General features: G+C 37.6%; 1 protein-coding gene across 1 annotated transcript in view; it reads right to left on the bottom strand.

The window, feature by feature from the left end:
• Wnk3 (WNK lysine deficient protein kinase 3) overlaps positions 1-23,231 on the bottom strand; it is a 124,889-nt gene that overhangs the window by 76,229 nt on the left and 25,429 nt on the right. The window contains exon 2 of the mRNA XM_052758196.1: positions 16,625-17,279. Within this exon, the coding sequence (XP_052614156.1) occupies positions 16,625-17,161 (537 nt within the window). The 5' untranslated portion in view covers positions 17,162-17,279. The remainder of the gene's footprint in view (positions 1-16,624; positions 17,280-23,231) is intronic.

Raw genomic sequence — 23,231 nt, 5'->3', positions numbered from 1 at the left:
AATGCTTATAAAATCCTGAAGGATTGTGATCCTAAAATTCTGAAGACAAGCCGGGCGGTGGTGGCGCACGCCTTTAATCCCAGCACTCGGGAGGCAGAGCCAGGCGGATCTCTGTGAGTTCGAGGCCAGCCTGGGCTACAGCGCGAGATACAGGAAAGGCGCAAAGCTACACAGAGAAACCCTGTCTCGAAAAACCAAAAAAAAAAAAAAAAAATTCTGAAGACAGACAAACTATCATGTTAAGAAAAGAAAAATGCCTACATTTCTAAAAATAAGGAGAGAGAAAACATCCATCCCATACAACTCTTCTGAAAATATTATTCAAATACTTTCAATAAAAAAAATGGGCCAAGTCAGGTGTACATCTTTAGCTCCAGCACTCGGGAGACAGAGGCAGGTGTATCTCTGTGAGTTCGAGGCCAGCCTGGTCTACAGAGCAAGTTCCAGGACAGTCAGGACTGTTACACAGAGAAAGCCTGTCTTGAACAACACAAAAACAAAAGAATAAAAAGGCCAAACTTTTATTAAAAAAAAAAGGGGGGGCTGGAGAGATGGCTCAGAGGTTAAGAGCACTGACTGCTCTTCCAGAGGTCCTGAGTTCAATTTCCCAGCAACCACATGGTGGCTCACAACCATCTGTAATAAGATCTGGTGCCCTCTTCTGGCCTGTAGTCATACATGCTGTATACATAATAAAAAAAAAAGCCAAACTTTTATCGGGGCCAAGAACCTGTGATGAGACAGGTCACAGACCCTAGAGGAAAACCTCCTAAATGAACATAGTATGAAACCAACTTCTAGTGACTTACTGTTATACCCATAGATTAGCACATCTCTCAACCCTCATCAAAGAAACTTCTTTTAGCAGTAGACGGTGATTAACACAGAGACCTACAACTGACCAACATGCAGACAACAAGAGATTGCAAAGTGTTAAGCCCCAAATGGGACATCTATATCACACCCTGCTCCTCTTAACTAAAGCTCAGGGATCACTGCAGAAGATTGCCGGAAAGATTTGCAAGAGGTGGTGGATGACTAAAACCAAACAGTGTTTCTAGGATACAACAGGGAAGCTGCATAGATGAACTCACAGCAGTTGTGACAGCATGCATACCTGTAAAAGCTCAAGCCAGACACAGTGAGTATTTTTAGCTATCACAGTAGGTATATTGAAGATATCAGATTATGGCATTAATTTTAATTAACAATCAACAACCCAATTAAAAGAAAGATTTGAAGAGAGATTCAGGGGCTATAGCTCAGGTATTGAAAAAAATGATAAAATGAGGCCCTGGGTGTGATCCCCAGCATTGACAGAAACTGAACACATTTCATCAAGTAAGTTACACATATGGGTCAACTTTGTTGGCTGGTTTTGTTTGTTTGTTTGTTTGTTTGTTTGTTTGTTTGTTTGGAACATGGTCTCACTACATGGACCAGACTGGCCTGGAACTCACAGAGATCTGCCTATCTCAGCCTGAGTACTGGGATTAAAGGTATTCACTACCATATCTGGCAACATCATATGATATCATCCTTCGGTTTATCACTGTTGGAAAGAGGTGTATTTTTGTTTTGTTTTGTTTTGTTTTGTTTTTATGAGACAAGTTCTCATGTACCCAGGATGGCACTGAAGAACTGAACCTCCTGCCTCTTGCTAAGATTACAAGCATGTACAACCATACTGTGCTTTGTTTTTTACCCTTTGGAGTGGGGTTCTCTCTCTCTTGCCCAAGTTGGCCTCAAATTCATGATGCAATTACCTCAGTAGCTAAGATTACAGCCTATTCACCAATACTCCACAAGTTTCTTTTTAAATAGATACCTACTTTCTTAAGGTCTCCTACTGCAAATTTGCTTAGGTGCTTTTGGGGTTTTTTTTTTGCAAATAACAATCTCCACTTTTAATTGCATTAAATTTGTATGTACATACTTGTGTGTGTCACAGTGTATGCAGAGGTCAGAGGGTTTAATATTTTAATATTACACTGTACATTTTTTATCTGTATTTGTGGAGAATGCTAAAATTGTTGTTAAATATATTTATTTGGGTTTGACTATGAGTACAAGGGATGCCATAGAATTCATGTGGCGATCAGAGGACAACCCTCTGGAGTCTGATCTTTCCTTCCACCATATGGGTCCTGGGGATCAAACTCAGGTCATCAGGCTTGGTAACAAGTGCCTTTACCCTTTGACTCATCTCTCCAGTGCTGATAGTTTTCTTATAAAATCTTAATCTGCTTTTGGTAGCACAAGTTGGACTCTGATTTGCTTTTTGTTCTGCTGTCTTAAGGCAATCAATGCTCTGGAAAACTCAGTATAGCAAAGGCTTATGCCTCTAGTCATCCTATCCTATGTAACAGAAAAATCAGAGACTCAAATTTTTCAGGAAGATATTTTATTTTCAACAGGAAATAGTAAGTCAATCTCTCTCTTATATTTGTACTGTTCTATTTTCTAACATTATTGATTTTGCTAAAATAGCAGCAATATTGAAAAAAGGTGCTAACAGTCATGATTACCTCCTACTAGATTTTCATAAATAAAACAGCTTTATCAACCTAGAGCTTAAAAGACTATTTTGTTTTAAAGAAATTGTTTAAAATTCAGTGATTTCCATACACACACATATTAGTTTTGCTTTTTAATTAAGAGTATCTGCAGAATTCTACCTATTATCTTCTCAGCACCTACTAATACAATCATATGTTTTATTGGTAAGTTTCCTAGTATGGAATTAGTCTTAAATTCCTTCTTTCTCCTATTCTTGTATTTTGGAGATATTAATCCTAGGGCCCCACACATGCTTAGTTAGTATACTCACTAAGCTACACTCCCCAGCGTGTTTTTAAATTCCTAAAACTTACAGCAAAAAACTATGATTCACTAGTGAATTCTATTTGTTAAAATTTTACTAAATAATTTAATTAGCTACTGCATTCATATATGACATTAAGTTATATTTTTCTGTTTCTTGTACAATATAAGGATTTAGTATTAAAATTACATAGGATTATGAAATTATTATGCCATTATAGTTGTGTTTTTTTTTTTTTTGAGAAAGAGTCTTTCTATGCAGTCCAAGTTGGCTTGAAACTCATGATCCCCCCTGCCTCTGCCTCCTAAGTGTTGGGATTATAGGTATATACCACCTACCACCACATCTAGCTCAGGCTTCATGAATGAGATACAGCAGTTTAACACTGAAATTTCTTGTCATCTAAATTTTACTATGATTTAAAGCTTTGAAGCTACAAGCTCCTGATGTGAGGTTTGAATTTTGTTTTTCCTTTTTTAAATTATAATAAGAGTGGAGACAATGAGTAAGATTGGGGATTTTGTATTCAAAGGATACAAAAATCTCAATTATATGAGTAATTAAGGCTTTCTATGTATAGTATGGTAAATATAGAAAATAATAATATATTGTACATCTTAAATTTGATGAGAGTAAATTTCAAATGTTATCACTACAAATATTTAAAGATATGTTTGGCTTGATTTAATTACTGTGTATTATTTTGTGGTGGTATTTTAAATAAAGTTGCCTGGGGGTCAGAGCTATTAGAGCCATAGCAAGTGCGTGGCAGTGGTGGCGTACGCCTTTAAGGACCTGGAGGGCGGTACATACAGGCAGTGACGAGGCAGTCACATGATTGGGTTTACAACCAATCAGAAGCCAGAACAAGGAGAGATAGAGACAGACACACAGGAAGGAGGGCTCTCTCTTTCGGAGAGCTCTCTTGGCTGAGGAGGATCCCTGAATCAGGAAGGGTGAGGCTCTTGGCTCTGACCTCTTGGCTTTCTTCTCTGAATCGGCTCTGTGTTCTTGTCTGATAAAACCGTTGGCTATATCTACACTGAATTACATTTACATTATTTGTAATTATTGTATATTACTTTGATCAATCATAAGACCACTTCGTACTCTATAAATATACAACTGCAATTTATCATTTTATAATTTAAAAGAACAAAAATTAAACTTAGAAAACTAATGTACTGCAAGGCATGATGGCTCGCACCTGTAATACCAGCACTTGAGAGGCTGAACCAGGAGAATTGCAAGTTCAAGGACATCCTGAATCACATTAGTCACAGGCTAGCCTGAGATACAGTGAGATCATTTTTAAAATAAAAACTGAAAAAAGTACTGATAATAACCTTTGTTGAACCTTAACATCTTACTATATTTCCTTATACTTTTTAAATGATTGAAACTTCACATAGTTGAAGATCCTTGCGTACTCTTCCTTGATCCTACCACTTTCTTCCCTTTCCCAGAAATAAACACTATCTCAGTTCATGAAGGTTTTTAAATATTTAAAAATTACATGTGTTCATAATGCTTTGTTGCTGGAATTGAGCCCAAGGCTAAGAAGTATTCTCTACCACCGAGTCTTCAACAACAGTTTATCAATGTTAACATTTCAAAGCTTTTGTTGTTGCTGTTATTGACACTGTTTCAGGCAGGATCCTACTATATAGCACAGGCTAGCCTCAAACTCATGATTCTCCTGCCTCAGCCTCCCGAGTGTCACCAAAACGTAAGCTATGGGCTTTTAATTGATCTTTATAAACTATTAAATATAATTTCATAATATCACGTCCAATATTTTAATTTTAATTTCCTCTTTTTTTAAAAAACATTTCTATTCTTGCTTCTCTTTGCTTGTTTATATCTTAACTTTTTCCTATCACTGTTTTAAGTTTTGAATAAGCAATAAAATGTGGGTTTTATCTTTTAATACCCTCTAACAGTTTGTGTGTGTGTGTGTGTGTGTGTGTGTGTGTGTGTGTGAGAGAGAGAGAGAGAGAGAGAGAGAGAGAAAGAGAGAGAGAGAGAGAGAGAGATTCTGTTTTGTTTTTGAGGCTTGGTCTCATTATTTAGCCCTGGATGGTCTCAAACTCACATGGATCCACCTGCCCCGTCTCCAAGTATAGGTATTAAAGACATGAGCCACCATGCCCAGTTATTTAAATATGGAAATACAGCATGTCCACATTTGATAAAGTAAATAATATACTTACTTTTACTTCTTTTATCTTATGACCTCTAATTTTTACTTAGTTTTTCATCCATTCTATCAATAAATAGGAACATATGGCATTTTTTCCTTTTTACTAATGGCTTGCCTCCTTTGATACCCATAAATCAGACATATTTCTCTGTAAGTACGGTATATGGTTGAAGAGGTAGCTCAAGGGTTAAGAGCAATGGGTGTTCTTCCAGAGGACTTAGGCTCAATTCCCACCACACACAACCATCTGTAACTTCAGTTCCAGAGGATCCAACACCCTCTTCTGGCTTCCATGGGTACCAAGCACACATGTACAGAGACATACATGCAGGTAAAATACCCATATACATAAAATGAAAAAAAATATATATCTTTTAAAAACAAACAAAAAGAAAGTACAGTATTAATTTGTTTCCCCTTGTGTTTCTAACCCCCCCAGTCACTACAGTAAATAATTCAAAGTACTGAGACACATCATTCCCACACTATCCACTCTCATACTACTGCTGCTCCTCCAACACTTAAGTTCTATTAAAATGGTCTAGAACTAAAAGTAATACATTATTATGTTACCTTCCAAATTTACTCCCTTTTAGCTACATAGTCTTCACTTAGTACTTTTTGTAGTGCTGGGGACGGAATTCAGAAGCCTTGTGAAAACCACTGAGCCCTTTTTAAACTTTTGCTGATATTTTATTTACCCAACGTCTACATGTGTTGGTTATCTAGATCAATCTTCTTTTAACTGTTAAATAATTACACTTTGGTCTTTGTAAGTACACAACTATGTCTCACCTTGCAGACAAGTGATATCTAGACTGGTTGGAGGATCTTGGGTTTTGAAGCCTTTTTCCTTTATTTGTCTGTAGTCTTTTATTTTTTAGGTTCTAGCACTAAAAATAAGAAGTCATGTGCAGGTACAACTCTTTTTGCTTGTGTGTCTAGTTATCTGCCAGAACTTCTACATTCGTTTCCTTAGATGTCTACTTAGGGTACTATTTCTACTTGAATATCCATGTTAAAAAGTGACTACTTCTCCTCATACTCAATTGCCCTCTTAGGGGTCCTTAATTTACTAAAAAGGGCACTAGATGCCTTAATATCTAGTGACGATATCATAAATAATGGAGGTAGAGAAGCCATTCCCCAGGAGCTAGCTCTGTACTAAGATGTTATTAGACACCAAGGAAGACTCTGCTCCCTGTCCTCCTAAACTGCAAAATCTTAAGATCTAAAGATTTTCCCAATCTGTAAACTAAAAAATCAACCAGCCTACCAGTCTTGCAGCTTCCCTCATACTTTTGAGGGGTCAAAACTAAGCAAGGAGGCCAGCAGTTCTTCCTATAAATTATATATAGACTAAATGTCTATGTTTCCCCTTCCAATGGTGATACTTCAACCTGACAACTTTGAGGAGTCGGTTCTCTCCTTTCACCATGTGGGCTTTGGAGACTGAACTCAACTCATCAGACTTGCACAGCAAGAACTTCTACATTCATGGACCATCTTGCTCATCCAGGATATGTGTGACAACATCAATCTTGAGAATATTATGCTAAGTGAGTAATAACTAGACACAAACGAACAAACACTGCTTATTTTACTTCTATGAAATACCTAAAAAGGGTAAATTCAAAACAGAAAGTAAAGCCAGGTATGGTGGCCCACACTTTTAAAAACAGGACTCAGGAAGCAGAGGCAAATGGATCTGTGAGTTTGAGGCCAGTCTGATCTACGTGTGAGTTCCAGGCCAGCAAGGGCTACATATTGAGACTTTGTTTCAAAAACAAAAAAACAAAACCAGTAAGTAGAATCATGGTATCCGGAGTTAGGGAGGGTGAGAAATAGAGAATTATCATTTAATAGTTACAAAGTTTCTATTTGAGATGATAAAAAAAAGTTTTAGAAATGGATTATTAGTAATTATAAATCAGTTTGACTATACTTGATGTCACTAAATTAAACATTTAAGATTGAATTTTATGCATATTTATGCTACAATAAATATTCAGGGCTGGTGAGACAGTACAGTGCCTAAAAGAGCGTGTTGCACAAGCCTGATGACCTTTTGATCTCTAGAACACATGGCAGAAGGAGAAAATCAGTTCCCAAAAAGTGTCCTCTGATCTCCATATGCATGCTATGGTGTGTGTTAATATCTCTCTATCTCTCTCTCTCTCTCTCTCTCTCTCTCTCTCTCTCTCTCTCTCTCTCTCTCTCTCTCTCTCTCTCTCCTCTCCCTCTTTTCCCTTCTCCCCCCTCTCCCATACACAAATAATGATAAACAGAGTAAAAAACTTGGGGTTGGGGATTTAGCTCAGTGGTAGAGCGCTTGCCTAGCAAGCTCAAGGCCTTGGGTTCAGTCCTCAGCTCCGAAAAAAAAAAAATTGAAATAATTTTTAAAAAGTGTTCAAAAACCCTGTGTATGGTGGTGTGAACCTGTCATTCCAGCTTGGGAGGCTAAGACAGGTTATTCAGGAGTTCAAGGCCAACCTGGGCTACATAATACCCTACCTTAAATAAAATCAAAAATAGTTAAGGGACTTAACAAAAGCAAGGAATGTTAAGCACAGAAGATAAACAGAAACAAGTAAAATATTATGTTTTCCTATTATTATATCCTAAATGGTTATAAATTATATCCTAAATGTAATTAGCTAACATCCATACCTGGAAGATCAGATCACTCTAAAGAAAAATTAATATATTTTAAACTTTCTGATTAAATTTGTAGAATATAAGTACTTCTTACGACAAACTCAATTACTCTACTTCATAATTTGCCCCTAAATATCAAAGGTAATTACAACTAGGAGTAAACAACTTTATAAAATTGTAACTGCTGTCTCAGACACATTGCTACAGAGAAAGTCCACTAAAAATGCAGGGTCAGTACCTTTAAATTTCTACTTCTGATTCAGCGGACAGAAAGTAAGTGTGTTAAACTAGCACCAAAACCCAGAGGGAAGTACATACAGTAGAGCTTTCAGCTACTATTGTAATCCCCCCTTAATTATACTGAGACAGACACTATTATATTAATGGTAACGATTTTGATAGAATAACTTCCACCCATCAACAATGAGGAGAGTTCTTGGTGCAAGAAAGGCAAACTAGAGAGTAGCAATAGCTAATGGAGTTAGCATAGAGCCATTAAAATGCTAATCTAAAGACTGGTTATGGTGCTACATGCCAGTAGTCCCGGTGCTAAGAAGGCTTGGGCAAAAGAACACTAAATTCTGAGGTCAGCCCAGGGTACATGGGGAGATTCTACCTTAAAAAAAATCTAGTCTATGGAAATGAGCCATAAATATTGCTGTTCCAAAGAAAGATCATAAGAAAGCAACAAGCATAAAGTTTTATTAGTGTTATACTTACTCATCTATATTGACAGTAAATAGATGTAAAATTCAAATTAAACAAATAGAATTCAATTACTCCACAGTACACTAAAAATACTATCTTTTTATAAATGTTAGCTAAACATTTAATCAATTTTAATATGTAGAATAGTAAAAATATACACAAAACCTTTTCTGAAATGTAGACTAACAGCAAGATGACTAATCACCATAGGTCTTTTACTCAAGATAAGGAACATATGTTTAAGAGAGTGACTGAACAAAGACTGCCTCCAGGGCACCCTGCTCTAGCAGAGCTGCCTAGGGAAGTGTTTTCCCAGGTGCAGCCTGAAGGCACATAGAGTTTACTGTCGCTGTTGTCCCAGTAGGATCTTGGCACTATCTACATGGTGCTGGTTTTGTAGGCATGCAAAATGCAAGAGTTGCAATGTTGGGGAGGCCTTGGCTTTCTGCTGATGCCAGGAAACTCATAGGAGTGTCAGGTGTTCTGCCTGGAGCTCCTGATCAGGCTCTTCATGAAACTGGGAAGGTGAAGCCTACATTTAAACAGTGACTGGAGATGCCAGAGTCATGCAACTACTACTAAGAAGCTATGAATGCTGCAATCCACTGAGTTGAGTCAGAGCTACCCAAGCCTGTTAGAACCCAGATGAAAGAACCATGAGCCCTGAATACCAGATACAGAATTACAGGGTTCGGTGTTTGCCTTACTAGGGTTTTGGTCTTGCTTTGATCTTCCTTGTTATATTCCTTTCAGAATTAGAATTCCTTTCAGAAATGGAATGTTTGGCATGTGACACTGTATATTGGAACTATATAATTTGCATTTTTTTTTTTTTACTTTACAGGAGGTCATAGTTAAGAGACTGATTTGAATCTCTGAAGAGACTGTACTTTGGGATTTTTTTGGACAAATGAACTGTTAAGATTCTGGAGATTCTTAGCAAAGGACTAAATATATTTTACATTATTAAAAATGAGATGTTTGAAGTACTGTGGTTTAAAAGTAACGTGTTTAGATATCAAATTGACAAGAGATGAATTACACTGGTTAATTTTGATTGTAAGGTTGATCAGATTAAACACATATAGGCATCAATAAACCATACCTGTGTGTAAGGGTGTTTCTAAGGAAAAATTAGCTGAGCAGGTTAAGATCTAACCTGAATGTGGGTACACCATTCCATTGCCTGGGTTGCAGACCAGATAAAAAGGGGAAAAAGGGAAAGCCAGCTGAGAATCAGTCATTCTTCCTTTCTCTGCTCCCCAATCTGCCTTCTGGTACCAAGCACAGGAGCTGCTCCCACAGCCATGCATTCCTCATCCCAGTGAACTCTATGCCATGAGTCACATCCAAGATTAGGAACATTTCTTTTCTGAAAGGTAAACTATGGTTTTATAATCTCACTCTCCTAATGTAAACATCAACAATGATCTACAAAACTAGATCAGGCTACGTGGATCTATTTCTACAAATGTAAAAGAAATAACAATGATATAAAAGCTATATAAAATAACTTGTTCAGGTAAGGATAAATAGTGCCTTCCTACAAAGTATCCTATCATTGCTTTTTTTTTTTTAAGTTTTTTTATAGCATAGGCTGGCCACAAACCATTTATGTAGCCTCCACTTCCTAAGTGATGTGATTAAAGGCACTACAACTACCATGTCCAGCTCAATGAATGTTCCTAGCATGAACTTCTTCAGCATTTTACCACTATTATTTATTAAATACTCAAACATGTCCCAAGCTTTACAAGCATTATCTCTATGTTTCATTTCTTTTTTCTTTTGGTTTTTCAAGGCAGGGCTTCTCTGTGTAGCCCTGGCTGTCCTGGAACTCACTCTGTAGACCAGGCTGGCCTCAAACTCACAGAGATTCTCCTGCCTCTGCCTCCCAGGTGCTGGGATTAAAGGCGTGTGCCACCACCACTTAGCTAAAAATAGCATAATTTTGACACATATACATAAAACTATAAATGATAGAATACCCTCTTTGACCAGACTACTTAATGTGCCTGAACCTCAGATCTGCTATCTGAAAATAATAATCTTTACCTCATATAACTATTGCCAAAATTAAATAGTAAGAATTTGTGTCCAATTAAATTTTAATTTTATGATAAATGCAAAGTACATAATACCCATTGTTGCTAACTATACTTAAACACCTCAGCTACAAAGTCTATTGTGAAATTTTCAGAAACTTAACAGACATATTAAACAAAGGCCACACAAAGCTAAGAGGTAATGCCAATTGATAAATGTAGAAGAAAAGTAGGAAATAGAAAGTTGCCATTTGAAGCAGAAGGATCACAAGTTCAAGACCAGTTTGAGCCAGCAAGTTCCAGATCAGTCTCACATAAAAAGCCCAGAACACCATAATTACAGTGTAGATTACCTGTGTAAACACACCAAAGAGCACCAAAAATTAGTGACTGAAGTTCTGAGAAGTATTTCACAGTGTCAAAGTATATATTCCTAAGACACTTAATCGACAAAGGAGGAAAGATAACTTCATAATAGGAGCAATCTGACAGATGATACTATAGTCAAGTGGTCAAAATTGCATTATCATTAATATGTATCAACACCATGTATCCCCTGCTATCACAGCCTGAATAGAGGAGCATCACTTTTGTGGAAATCTTGCCAAAAATTTAGAGCTTAGCTAGCCAACCATGGTAGTGCAAACTGTAAAGCATTTAAGAAGCAGAAGCAGAAGAATTTTATATTTGTGGTCAATATAGTTTACTTAATGAGTTCTTGGCCTTTGTAGGCTATATAGTGAGACCTCATCTCAGAAAGAAAAAGAGAAGGGATGGGAGGGAGAAACTGTTAGTACCCTTTGAAAGTTCAAGGAAAAACTGTTAAATAGGAAGGGGGACCATACAAGTAAACACAGTATAGAAATGTGAATATGATCACAGAACTGAAAAGAGAAGTATTTGAGGGGAAATTGATATATTCTGATTAAGTTCAATATTTTAGTTTATAGTATATCTTTGTAACTCTTTTGTAAGTAGAAAACCATCTGAAAATAAGTGCAAAAAGAAAAATGAGGTAAAGGAGTAGTACCTCTGTTTCTTTCTACTTTGAAGCTTCTCATTTCCTTTAAACAGACCCGTATTTAACAGCCCTTTCAACTTTTGCTAACTACAATCTCCAAAGGTTCTTCATATATTGACTATAAACTCCTAGTATAAGCTTTATGAAATCGGTTGTGTTTGCTTTTTCTCCCTTTTTGTGTCTCTAGCACTTAGTATAAGTCTGGCACATTGCAAGGAGTGTTTATTTGTTGAGAAACCAAAAAAAAAATGACAACTGTATTAGGTTGTATTCATTTCCTATTGCTACAGTAACAAATTAGCATAAACTTAGTGGATTGAAATGCATAAACTTAGTGGATTGAAACACAGACGTATTATCTTCCAGAAATGGGAATCAGAAATCTACAGTGACTAGACTGGAATCTAGACAGCAGCACTGTTTCTTCTGGGGCCCTAGGCAACTGTTTAATTCCTTGCCTTTTCCAGCTTTGTAAGCTATCTGTATCCTTTGACTTGGTGACCAAGTCCTGCAACAGCATCACTCCAAACTCTGCTTCTATTCTTTGATCTTTCTCAAATGATTGTCAACCTGCCTCCCTCCTTACAAAGACTGGTGATTAGATGAACCAAAATAATTTCCCTATTCCCATCTTTAATAGTCTCACCTGCAAAGGTACCTTTTTTGGTTATATTTAGTATGAAACTTGTAGAATTTTCTTCTCTGTCATGTAACTTTGGGTTTTCATGGTTTATAGGTTTTGCTTTTCAGGAAATGGATGTGCTGTGGGATGGTCTGTATGTCAAATGTGTTGCTGATTGGTCAATAAATAAATCACTGATTGGCCCGCAGCCAGGCAGGAAGTATAGGCGGGACAAGGAGGAGAATAGAGCTGGGAAGGAAGGCTGAGTCAGGGAGACACTGCCAGCCGCCATCAGGACAAGGAAGATGTAAAGTACCGGTAAGCCACAAGCCACGTGGCAAGGTATAGATTTATGGAAATGGATTAATTTAAGCTGTAAGAACAGTTAGCAAGAAGCCTGCCACGGCCATACAGTTTGTAAGCAATATAAGTCTCTGTGTTGCTTACAAACTGTATGGCCGTGGCAGACTTTGGTTGAGTCTGAGCGGCTGTGGGACTGGCAGGTGAAAGAGTTTGTCCTGACTGTGGGCCAGGCAGGAAAACATTAGCAACATGGATGTTTTGGTAAATTATTAAAATGAAGGTTGGAATATCACTTGACAATACTCCATCCTTGGAACAAAGATTAAAGAGTAAAATGATTTATCATTCCATCCTTGGAGCAAAGAATAAAATGATTTATCATTTTCTACTCATAAATCTACTGGACAAATCATAAACCTACTAAAAATAATCATAAATACTACTAAAATAAAATATAAAATAATATAATAGAATATAAAAAAATACTAAATAATCATAAATCTACTGAAAGAGACAGTTGGTCTAGATGTAATCAAGGAGAAATGGGTCTCTCTAAAACTTTAAGATAGGGGTAATGTGGAGCACAGGATTAGCTCTCCCAATTCCAACAGTATTAATTTCCCCTGTCAGCGGAGGAACCTACATGGGACCGAACTAGGCCCTCTGAATGTAGGTGACATTTATGTGGCTAGATCTGTTTGGGGAGCCCCTGGCAGTGGGACCAGGACTTATCCCAGGTGCATGAAATGGCAAAGGTACTTTTAACAATGAAAGGTTCTAAGGACAAAGACATGGGCATCTTTGAGAAGTCATTATTCAGCCTACCACACATATCAATTTCTTTGTTTTTCTTTTTTTTTTTTTTTTTTTGGTTTTTCGAGACAGGGTTTCTCTGTGTAGCTTTGCTCCTTTCCTGGAACTCACTTGGTAGTCCAGGCTGGCCTCGAACTCACAGAGATCCGCCTGGCTCTGCCTCCCGAGTGCTGGGATTAAAGGCGTGCGCCACCACCGCCCGGCTTTTGTTTTTCTTTTTAAAGTCTATCCAACAAATAACTAAAAATAACTCACAAAAACTATTTAGAAACTAATATTTCCAAGACCAGAGTTGTCCCCTTCCATCATCATCCTTTGCCATTTTGCAAAGCATTTGTCATTGGTTTAGATTTAATCAAGTTATATGATTTGTTAAACAAAGAGACTAGAACATATATATATTTAAGCAAGATTCATCATACCTAGATTCAAGATAATCTCTTTTCTCTTGGGTCTATACTTAATATCTATGGCTGGATCTGATGAAAATAAAAGGAAATAGGACTAAACAGCATTGTGCATGTGGCAGGGCCTTTAAAGGAATTAAGCATATTCATATTCTTGTGTGGCTCACACAGGATCTAGAGACATTTCTGAAAGGGTAATAAAACTATTTAGGAGAAAAAGTAAGTGCCCTACAGTGAATATTTCAAAAAACTATATTTTTTTTTCAGAAACAAGATCTGGCATCTAACTCAATATTTTTCTGCCTCAATCTCCTAAATGCTGGCATTATAGGTGTTAGCATCATGCTTAACCCTTAAACATGGATTTTCAGTTATTTCTTGGACTTCAACATTACCTTGGCTATAATCACTACTATAAGTACATAGAAGCTGGGCGGTGGTGGCGCATGCCTTTAATCCCAGCACCCAGGAGGCAGAGGTAGGCGGATCTCTGTGAGTTTGAGGCCAGCCTGGCCTACACAGTGAGATACAGGACAGGCACCAAAACAACACAAAGAAACCTTGTCTCAAAAAAACAAAAACAAAACAACAACAATAAGAAGTACATAGAATGTTCACTCAACATGGCAACCTGCTATAGTCGATTGGACCTATTTTTTTTCTTGTTGGTAGTTTTGATTTTCAGTGACATCTTTAGTTCAGACTGTAGATGGAGTTTCTAGATATCTAGGTGCTATTTCAAGGAGGCCTGGTCTAGAGAGATGTAGCTGAGTTGGCAGAGAAGTTCAGTCCCCCAAAATCAAATAAACTGGGCATGGTGGTACATGCCTATATTCTCAGCACTTGAGAAGTGGAGGCAGGAAGCTCAGAAGTTCAAGATCGTTCTCAGCTACAATAGTAAATTTAGGGCTAACCTGGAATATATCAGACCACGTCTCAATTAAATATAATAAACTTCCTACACTAGGCACTTAGATTAAATTCCAGTCTATCTGAATGGCAACCAACAGCACTTTATAATGGGTAGAATCTGGATATTTTGTAGACACCGACACTCAAAGACACCATTAGAATTTAAACAATAATGGCCTACACTTAGTGGCTGTCTTTATTTAATCTTAATTTTGTGGTTTGTTTTTTGTTGCTGTTGTTGGTTTTGCTTTGTTTTGTTTTTTGTTTGTTTGTTTGTTTGTTTGTGGGGTTTTTTTTGTTTTTTTTTTTTGGTTTTTCGAGACAGGCTTTCTCTGTGTAGCTTTGCGCCTTTCCTGGAACTCACTTGGTAGCCCAGGCTGGCCTCAAATTCACAGAGATCCGCCTGGCTCTGCCTCCCGAGTGCTGGGATTAAAGGCGTGCGCCACCACCACCCGGCTGTTGTTGGTTTTATTGATGTTGTTTTGAGGTAGGGTCTCATGTGGCCCAGGCTATAGTCAAGAATGACCTTGAACTGCTAATCCTCCTGCCCCCACTCCCCAGTTACTAGGATTACAGGCATGTGCCACCATACCTGGTATATATGGTGCTGAGATTGAACTCAAAGCTTTGCTCATGCATGTTAAGGCAAGCGCTGTACCAAACTGAGCCATATTCCCAGTCCAATCTTAATTTTAAGCATCCTATATGAATGCTGACCATTTTTTATGAATTGACTGAGGTTACCAAGGCTTGTTCTCCTCCTATTTGCCCTACATCTGCCTGAAACTATTCTCATTATAATACCTTCTATGCTGCTTTGTCCCTCATTTGTTAATAGTACTACATAAAATAGCTATCATAGAACAAAATATATGGTAATTCAGTCATTCTCCCCATTTTTTTCTTTAATTTCTCCTTGACAAACATACTTGAGCTGACTAACCTCTGTAGATTCTGGTGATTTTACTTGACTCTAAATTTCAAAGGCATGAGGATGGAATAGCAATAGAAGTTTTCAAAGAGTCAAGAAAAATCTTTCCTATTTGGAAAAACACCATATGAATTTCACATGTTTTTTGGTATGAAAAAGATAAAGGTAATTATCATACTGAATACATTCCTATCATACACTTAATTTTGTAGTGCAACAATCAACCAATGAGACATATATACTCAATTCTTAAAATGAAGTGTTAAGGAGAATTTGGGGAATTTTCTGAAGCTAATAAAAAAATTTTCCCAAAGAATGTCACACATAGACTTTTTCTTTTTAAAACAGGAAAGGAAAGCAAGCATGGTGGGCATATGCCTATGACCCCAGCACTTGAGAGGCTGCAACAGGAAGAATATCAGTTTGAACCAAGTCTAGGCTACATAGAGAACTCAGGACCAGCTTGTTGGGCTACATTGGAGACCTTGTCTCAAAATAACAAATAAAAATGATAAATGTAGAGCAAAAATTAGTTATATTTCCAAAGGCTGGGTACTTTTTTTTTCTTTTCTTGGTTTTTTGAGACAGGGTTTCTCTGTGTAGCTTTGGTGCCTGTTCTAGATCTCGCTCTGTAGACCAGGATGGCCTCGAACTCACAGAGATCCGCCTGGCTCTGCCTCCTGAGTGCTGAGATTAAAGGCGTGTGCCACTGCCACTAAGGCTGAGTACTTTTTATAGCTCAGAGGTAGAGCATTTGCTAGTATGTACAAGGCCCAAAATTTGATCCTAGCACCATAATATAAATAAACAAATGAACAAATTAAATAAATAGAGAGAAGAAGAGGGGGTATAACTCAACAGCAGAATACTTATATATGGCTCTGAGTTTATTCTTAGCACTGCAAAAATTAAGATAAAAGCAATTGACTAGAAATATATCTCAATGGTAGAGTACTTGCCTAGCATGTAAAAAGGTTCTAGATTCCATCCTCAGCATTGACAATACAAGGAAAAACAAGGAAAGACAATTTTTAAAAAGCTTGCCATGGGCTCCTAGAGATTAGAAAAGAACATAATTTCTAGACAATGGTAGAAGAGCTTTCTTCATCCTGGGTCACTCTGGGGGTCAGGGCAGCTAAATCTGGTACTCATAAAGCCAAGAAAATTATATACCCACCTGTAGTTCACACCAAGCAACTTCAACCCACGTTTCAGTGTCCAGTCCTTTATATACTGTCTTAAATGCTCCTCTTCCCAGCTCTATATCAAATTTCAGGAACCTGCCACTAGGGGAAGTTGCTACAGCCTTCATTTCAGCTTCTTCTTCCATTTCCTTTTCTTTTTTCTCCTTGAAGCAATCTTTTGATGATTCTGAGGTTGCCTTTGAACATTGCTCATATTTAACTTCTTGCCCACCTCTTAGCACATTTGTAGGAAGTTTGTCTACTCTTGAAATATTTGATGCAGCTTTTATTCTTTCATCTCTAGGGGAAGATTCAGCAACTTTGTCATCTTCTGTCATCTCAACACTCTTTCGGAAAAATCTCTTTCTTTCGATGGTTTCCCCTGAAGCAGAGAAGGTGCTTGTTTTTTCCTTCATTCTGGCTTCTACAATCAGAGGTGCAGCAGTCTGAGCAACCCTGCTTTCAAAGGAAACCCCATCAGGTTTCTCAGAATCTTCTGTGCTAGCTGGCTCCCCAGAATCAGTGGCCATTGTAACTAAAGTTGGCACTGAACTTTTTCCTGTTTCACTCTTCAGTCCACTTACATCTCAGGTATCAGAATTATCAGAACACACTTCCTTTTATGTTGTTATATATTCCCATAGCAACCTGAAGGAGGGAAAAATATAATTTTAATATCACCCTACAACAGAAATCACTAAGGAGAAAACAAGTTACCTGATTTTTTTTTTTTGGTTTTTTGAGACAGGGTTTCTCTGTGTAGCTTTGGAGCCTATCCTGGAGCTCACTCTGTAACCCAGACTGGCCTTGAACTCACAGAGATCCACCTGGCTCTGCCTCCCGAGTGCTGGGATTAAAGGCGTGCGCCACTATCGCCTGGCCTAGTTACCTGATTTTTAATTGCTTCTTTCTTAATAAGAAGTTTATTCTTGTTTCTGTATAACTTATCAACTAAGACTCCAGGGACCATGCCTTATCTTATTTAATATAGCTACAGTGACTAATAGAGCACTTGGCTTATAGTTCAGTATGTCTTCATATGCTGGAACCTAGTTCTCATCTCAATCCACCAAATTCAATACACGTGCCCAAATCCTGAATTCACTCAGCTCTGAATTCACTGGCTCTGCCTCCCGAGTGCTGGGATTAAAAGTGTGCGCCACCACCACCCAGCAATTTTTTTTAAAGATTTATTATGTATATAGTGCTCTGCCTGCATGTATGCCGGTATGCCAGAAGAGGGCACCAGATCTCATTATAAATGGCTGTGAGCTACCATGTGGTTGCTAAGAATTGAACTCAAGACCTCTGGAAAAGCAGCCAGTGCTCTTAACCTCTAAGCCATCTCTCCAGCCCGATTTCATCATCTTAAACTGAAAACCTATACTCATTATAGAAAAATGTCCTATCCAGCTGAGTGCTATGGAATGTACCTATAGTCCTAGTTACTTAGGAAGCTGAGGGTGGAGAATCACCTAAGACCTGGGAGTTCCAAGCTGGCTTGGACAAACAGCAAAATTAATTTCTAAAATAGAAAAAGAGCAGTTTTTGGGTTGCTGAGAGTGTGGCTCACTAGCAGATGTATGCTTAGCATGTACAAAGTTCTACGTTTGATCACCAGAACTAAAAAAGAAAACCTTACCCACATCCCCTCCCCAAACCTACGTTCTACTCTCTATTTCTTAATTTACTTATTCTAGATAATTCATGTAAGTGGATGCATACAATATTTATATTTGTGTTATTTCATTTGGCATAATGTGTTCATTTCTTTTTAAGATTGCCTAATACATGAAAAATATTCAATATCTCTAGTCACCAGGAAAATTTAAATCAAAACTACATCAAAATTCCATCCCACCCAAGTAAAAGTAGCTACCATAAACAAAATGCAAAAGACGTCTGGAGAGATGATCAGTGTTTAGGGGCATTTACTGTTCTTGCAGAGGATCCAGGTCAGTTCCCAGAATCCACAGGGTGGCTCACAACTGTCTGTAACTCCAGTTCCAGAAATTCCAAAATCTCTTCTGACCTCTCCAGACTCCTGCACCTGTGTGGTGCACATACATACACTCAGGCACACACACATAAAATAAAATAAATACATTTTTAAAAAGAAAACACAAAATAAATTATGAAGATGGGGGAATTTAAATTAGCCCAGCCACTATGGAACTTAGTACAATGTTTCCTTAAAAAATTAAAAATAGGCCTGGACTACCAGCCTGGACTACCAAGTGAGTTCCAGGAAAAGGCGCAAAGCTACACAGAGAAACCCTGTCTCGAAAAACCAAAAAAAAAAAAAAATTAAAAATAGAACTACCATATGATCCAAGTATAAAGCTTCTGGGTATAAAAATCAAAGTAGCTTACTTTATACAAGGCATGGTGGTGTACACTTGTAATCTCAGTACTTAGGATGGAGGATCTAAAGTTTGAGGTTAGCCTGGGCTACATAGTGAGATTGTCAAAAATAAAGGAGGGAGGGAGGGACTTCTTCCCTCCTTACTACATCATGCATTGGTTGTATGCTACTAAGTTATATGCCTTGAACGACACAAAGTTAAAAATAATGTATATCACTTATTTTCAAATGGCTAAGCAAATGAAACACACCTGTGAGCATTCATGTACATGTGTATGTGGAAAATAGAAAGTTGATGTCCATTGTCTTCTTTAATTGTTCGCTACTTTTTTTTTGACAAGATCTTACTATTTAGTCCTGTCTACCCAGAACTGTGTAGACCAGGCTAGCCTCAAACTTACCATTATCTCCATCTTCTGAGATATAAAGAAAGCAGCTACAGCACTACCAATTAGGAATCCAGGTGAACATCATGCAAAGTTTCATTGTATTACTTTGTTACTTTTTCAAAAACATGTTTGAGATTTTTTTTCCAAATAAAAATATTTCAGGGGGCTGGGAAAATGGCTCTGTTAGTAAAGTCCTTACTTGGCAAGCATAAACACCTAAGTTTAGATCCTCAGTACCCTTATAGAAGCCAGGTACAGCAATGCATGCTTGTAATTCCAGGGCTGGGGAGATGGAGAAGGAAGAATCCTTAGGATGTGAAGCTGCCTAGCCTAGCCAAATCAGTAAGTTTCATCTTCAGTGTCTCAAAATATAAGGTGGAAGGCTGGGTGTAGTGACATATGCCTTTAATCCTACATCTCGCCGCCCCCTGAACTTTCTTTTATAATCATTTGATTTGTATGTAAATTCTTGAGAGCTAAAGAGATGGCTCAGAGGTTAAGAACACTGGCTACTTCTCCAGAGGAACTGGGTTTAATTCCCAGCACCCACATGGTGGCTCACAACAGTTTATAACTGTAGTTCCAGGGAATCTAATACCTCTTCCTGGACTCTGGGTATCAGGCACATATGTGGTAAACAAGCAGATATTTATGCAGAAAGATACCCATACAAATAAAAAATTTTAAACTATATTTTTCTGAATGTATATTTCATAAGTGCAATGCCTTAGGTTTCTATTGCTATGATAAAATGCCATGAGCAAAAGCAACTTGGGGAGAAAAGGGTCTATTTCATCTTATACTTCCAGGTAACAGTACACCATTGAGGGAAGTCAGGACAGAAACCTAGAGGCAAGAACTGATACAGAAACCATGAAGGAATGTTGCTTATTGTCTTGCTCCATGGCTTGCTCAGCCTGCTTCCTTAAACAATTCAGGACCACTTGACCAGGGATGGAACCACAAACAGTGAACCGGGCCCTCCCACACATACCATCAATCAAGAAAACGCAACACAGGCTTGCTCACAGGCCAATCTGGTGACTGCAATTTTTTTCAATTAAAGTTTCCTCTTCCCAGAAGAGGCCAGTTTGCATCAAGTTGACAAAAAAAACTAACCACCACAAGGAAAGAGTTTAAAAAAAATAATAATAATGAATATAAAATACTTTCCAAGAAGATTTGCTGTATACTGGCTACATATGCTTTAAAAAAATAGGTTTTACTTTGTAACAAGCAAATTTAAGTAAAGGATCTTTTGCTAATTGGGCGACTTACTTGATATCAATATAACAAAAGGTACTGACCATGAACTAGTTTTAAGAATAGCTCTGAGAAAGTCATCTTGGTTTTACACATGATAGTTCTGATATACCCACTAATTCCAAATCTTGTTTAGTTTGACATTAGGGAATGCACTCTAAATAATTCCCATGAATGACAATATGATACCAGAATATTCATTTTGGCAAATATTCTAGTACATTCAACTTAAAATTTTATCTGAGATCTATACTTCTCACCTTCCAAAAAAGTCCATTCAAAATGGATCAAAGTCTTTAAATATGACTTAAACTGCTAGAAGAAATTTAGGTAGGTAAAACATGTTAACATATAGGCACAGGCATAGGCATGTGCTTTCTGAAAAGGAATTTAATAACACAAGAAATAATGCCAAGAATTTGTAAATGATATAGTATGAAAGTAAAAAGCTTGTGTCTAGCAAAGGAAACAATCACCAGAGTAAAGAGACAACCTACAAAAATGGAAAAAGAAATCTTTGCCAATAATACATCATACAGTAGAGTAATACCTAGAACATATAAAGAACTACAAAAACTACCAAAAAATCTAAATCATCCTATTAACAAATGGGCTAGTGTGAATAGATAGTTTTCAAAAGAATTTGAATGGCAAAAATACAAAAAAGAAAGTTTGAGATCCTCAGTAATCAGTGAAATATCACTTAAAACTACACCATCTCGCCGGGCGGTGGTGGCGCACGCCTTTAATCCCAGCACTCGGGAGGCAGAGGCAGGCGGATCTCTGTGAGTTCGAGGCCAGCCTGGTCTACAGCACAAGATCCAGGAAAGGCGCAAAGCTACACAGAGAAACCCTGTCTCGAAAAACCAAAAAACAAAAAACAAAAAAAAAAAAACAACAACAACAACAAAAAAACTACACCATCTCGCTGGGTGGTGGTGGTGGTGGCGGCGGCGGCGGCGGCGGCGGCGGCTACAGTGAACGCCTTTAATCCCAGCACTCGGGAGGCAGAGCCAGGTGGATCTCTGTGAGTTCAAGGCCAGCCTGGTCTACAGATCGAGATCCAGGACAGGCACCAAAACCACCCAGAGAAACCCTGTCTGGGGGGGCGGGGGGGACGACAAAAAAAACAACAAAACAAAAAACCTGCACCATCTTACTCCAGTTAGAATGACTATCATCAACAAATTAAATGTTGGTCTGGGCATGGTGTCCCATGCCTTTAATCCCAGCACTTGGGAGGTGGAGGCAGAGGCAATCCATCAAATGAAAGTGATAAATGCTGAATTTATACTTCCATGATTTTTTCAGAAAGAGTAAATCTATTTAGTATACTGAAAAGAGTACAATGGACATGACAATAATCTCCTGCCTCATAGTAGATCTTGAATGTAGTCCTCCTGCAACTTTGTTTTTGAGATATCCCAACTTCATCTTTGCACATGTATTCTTTTCAGTATACTAAATAAATTCACTCTTTCTGAAAAGAAAAATCATGGAAGTATAAATTCAACATTTCTTGCTTTCATTTGATGGATAATTAAGAGTTCAATGAGAACTTTTAGAAACTAGCCAACAAGATTGTACTACTAAGACATATCTGTATTTAATACCAGAGCTAAAAAGGAAACTAAGAATTAATAAAGTGCTCTAGAAGGTTACATTGTCAAACCAATACACTTCCAATGTCACTTACAAGATTATTATTTCCTACAAGTGAAAATAGGTAGAAGTTTTCTTACTTTTTTATACTTATTTATTTACTGTGTGTACACACTTGCAGTGGCCCACCATAGGGCTTATATGGAGCTCAGATACAACTTTCAAGAGTCCGTTCTCTCCTTTAACCATGTGGGTTCTAGGATCAAACTCAAGTTGTCAGATTTGGTAGCAAACACCTTCACCTAGGAAGCCATCTCAAGGGTCAGAGAATTTTTTACCTTAACTACTTATTTTGAAATATTTTTAACTTGAGAAAGAACTTGCAAGAATATACAAAGAATGCAGTACAACCTTCACCCACATTCCCCAAATGCTAAAATTTTAAGTGAGGTATTTTTAAAGTGAGAATAATGATACTTATTCACTTCACCTAACTAAAGGTCACTTATGCAGAAATCCAGAAGACAGATTTCTAAGCAACCAGAAATAGGTAAAGTTATATGATTCTTTACAAAAAACTTTCATATATTTTGGAGTGTAGCACTTCTTTCAAAAACTGAAATCCTAAATAAATGTGATACCACATGACTGCAATGCCAGCATTCTCAGGTAAAGGCGGAAGAATCAAGAATTTAAGCAACCTTCAGCTACATGAGTTCAAGTCCGGTCTGGAGTACATGAGACTCTACAAAAACAAACAAAAAAGAAAGAGAACCCTGAAATTCTGCTGGACATGGTGACACATGCCTGTAATGCCTATGTATAGAAAGGTACTGCTAGGGGTTGGGGATTTAGCTCAGTGGTAGAGCACTTGCCTAGCAAGTGCAAGGCCCTGGGTTCGGTCCTCAGCTCTGGAAAAAAAAAAAAGAAAGACAGAAAGAAAAAAAAAGAAAGGTACTGCTAAATAATCCTGAGTCCAGG

This window comes from Peromyscus californicus, unplaced genomic scaffold (assembly GCF_007827085.1).
Source record: "Peromyscus californicus insignis strain IS unplaced genomic scaffold, ASM782708v3 Scaffold_10__1_contigs__length_136768540, whole genome shotgun sequence".
Classification (NCBI taxonomy): Eukaryota; Metazoa; Chordata; class Mammalia; order Rodentia; family Cricetidae; genus Peromyscus; species Peromyscus californicus.
This window is presented reverse-complemented; position numbering and strand designations above follow the sequence as displayed.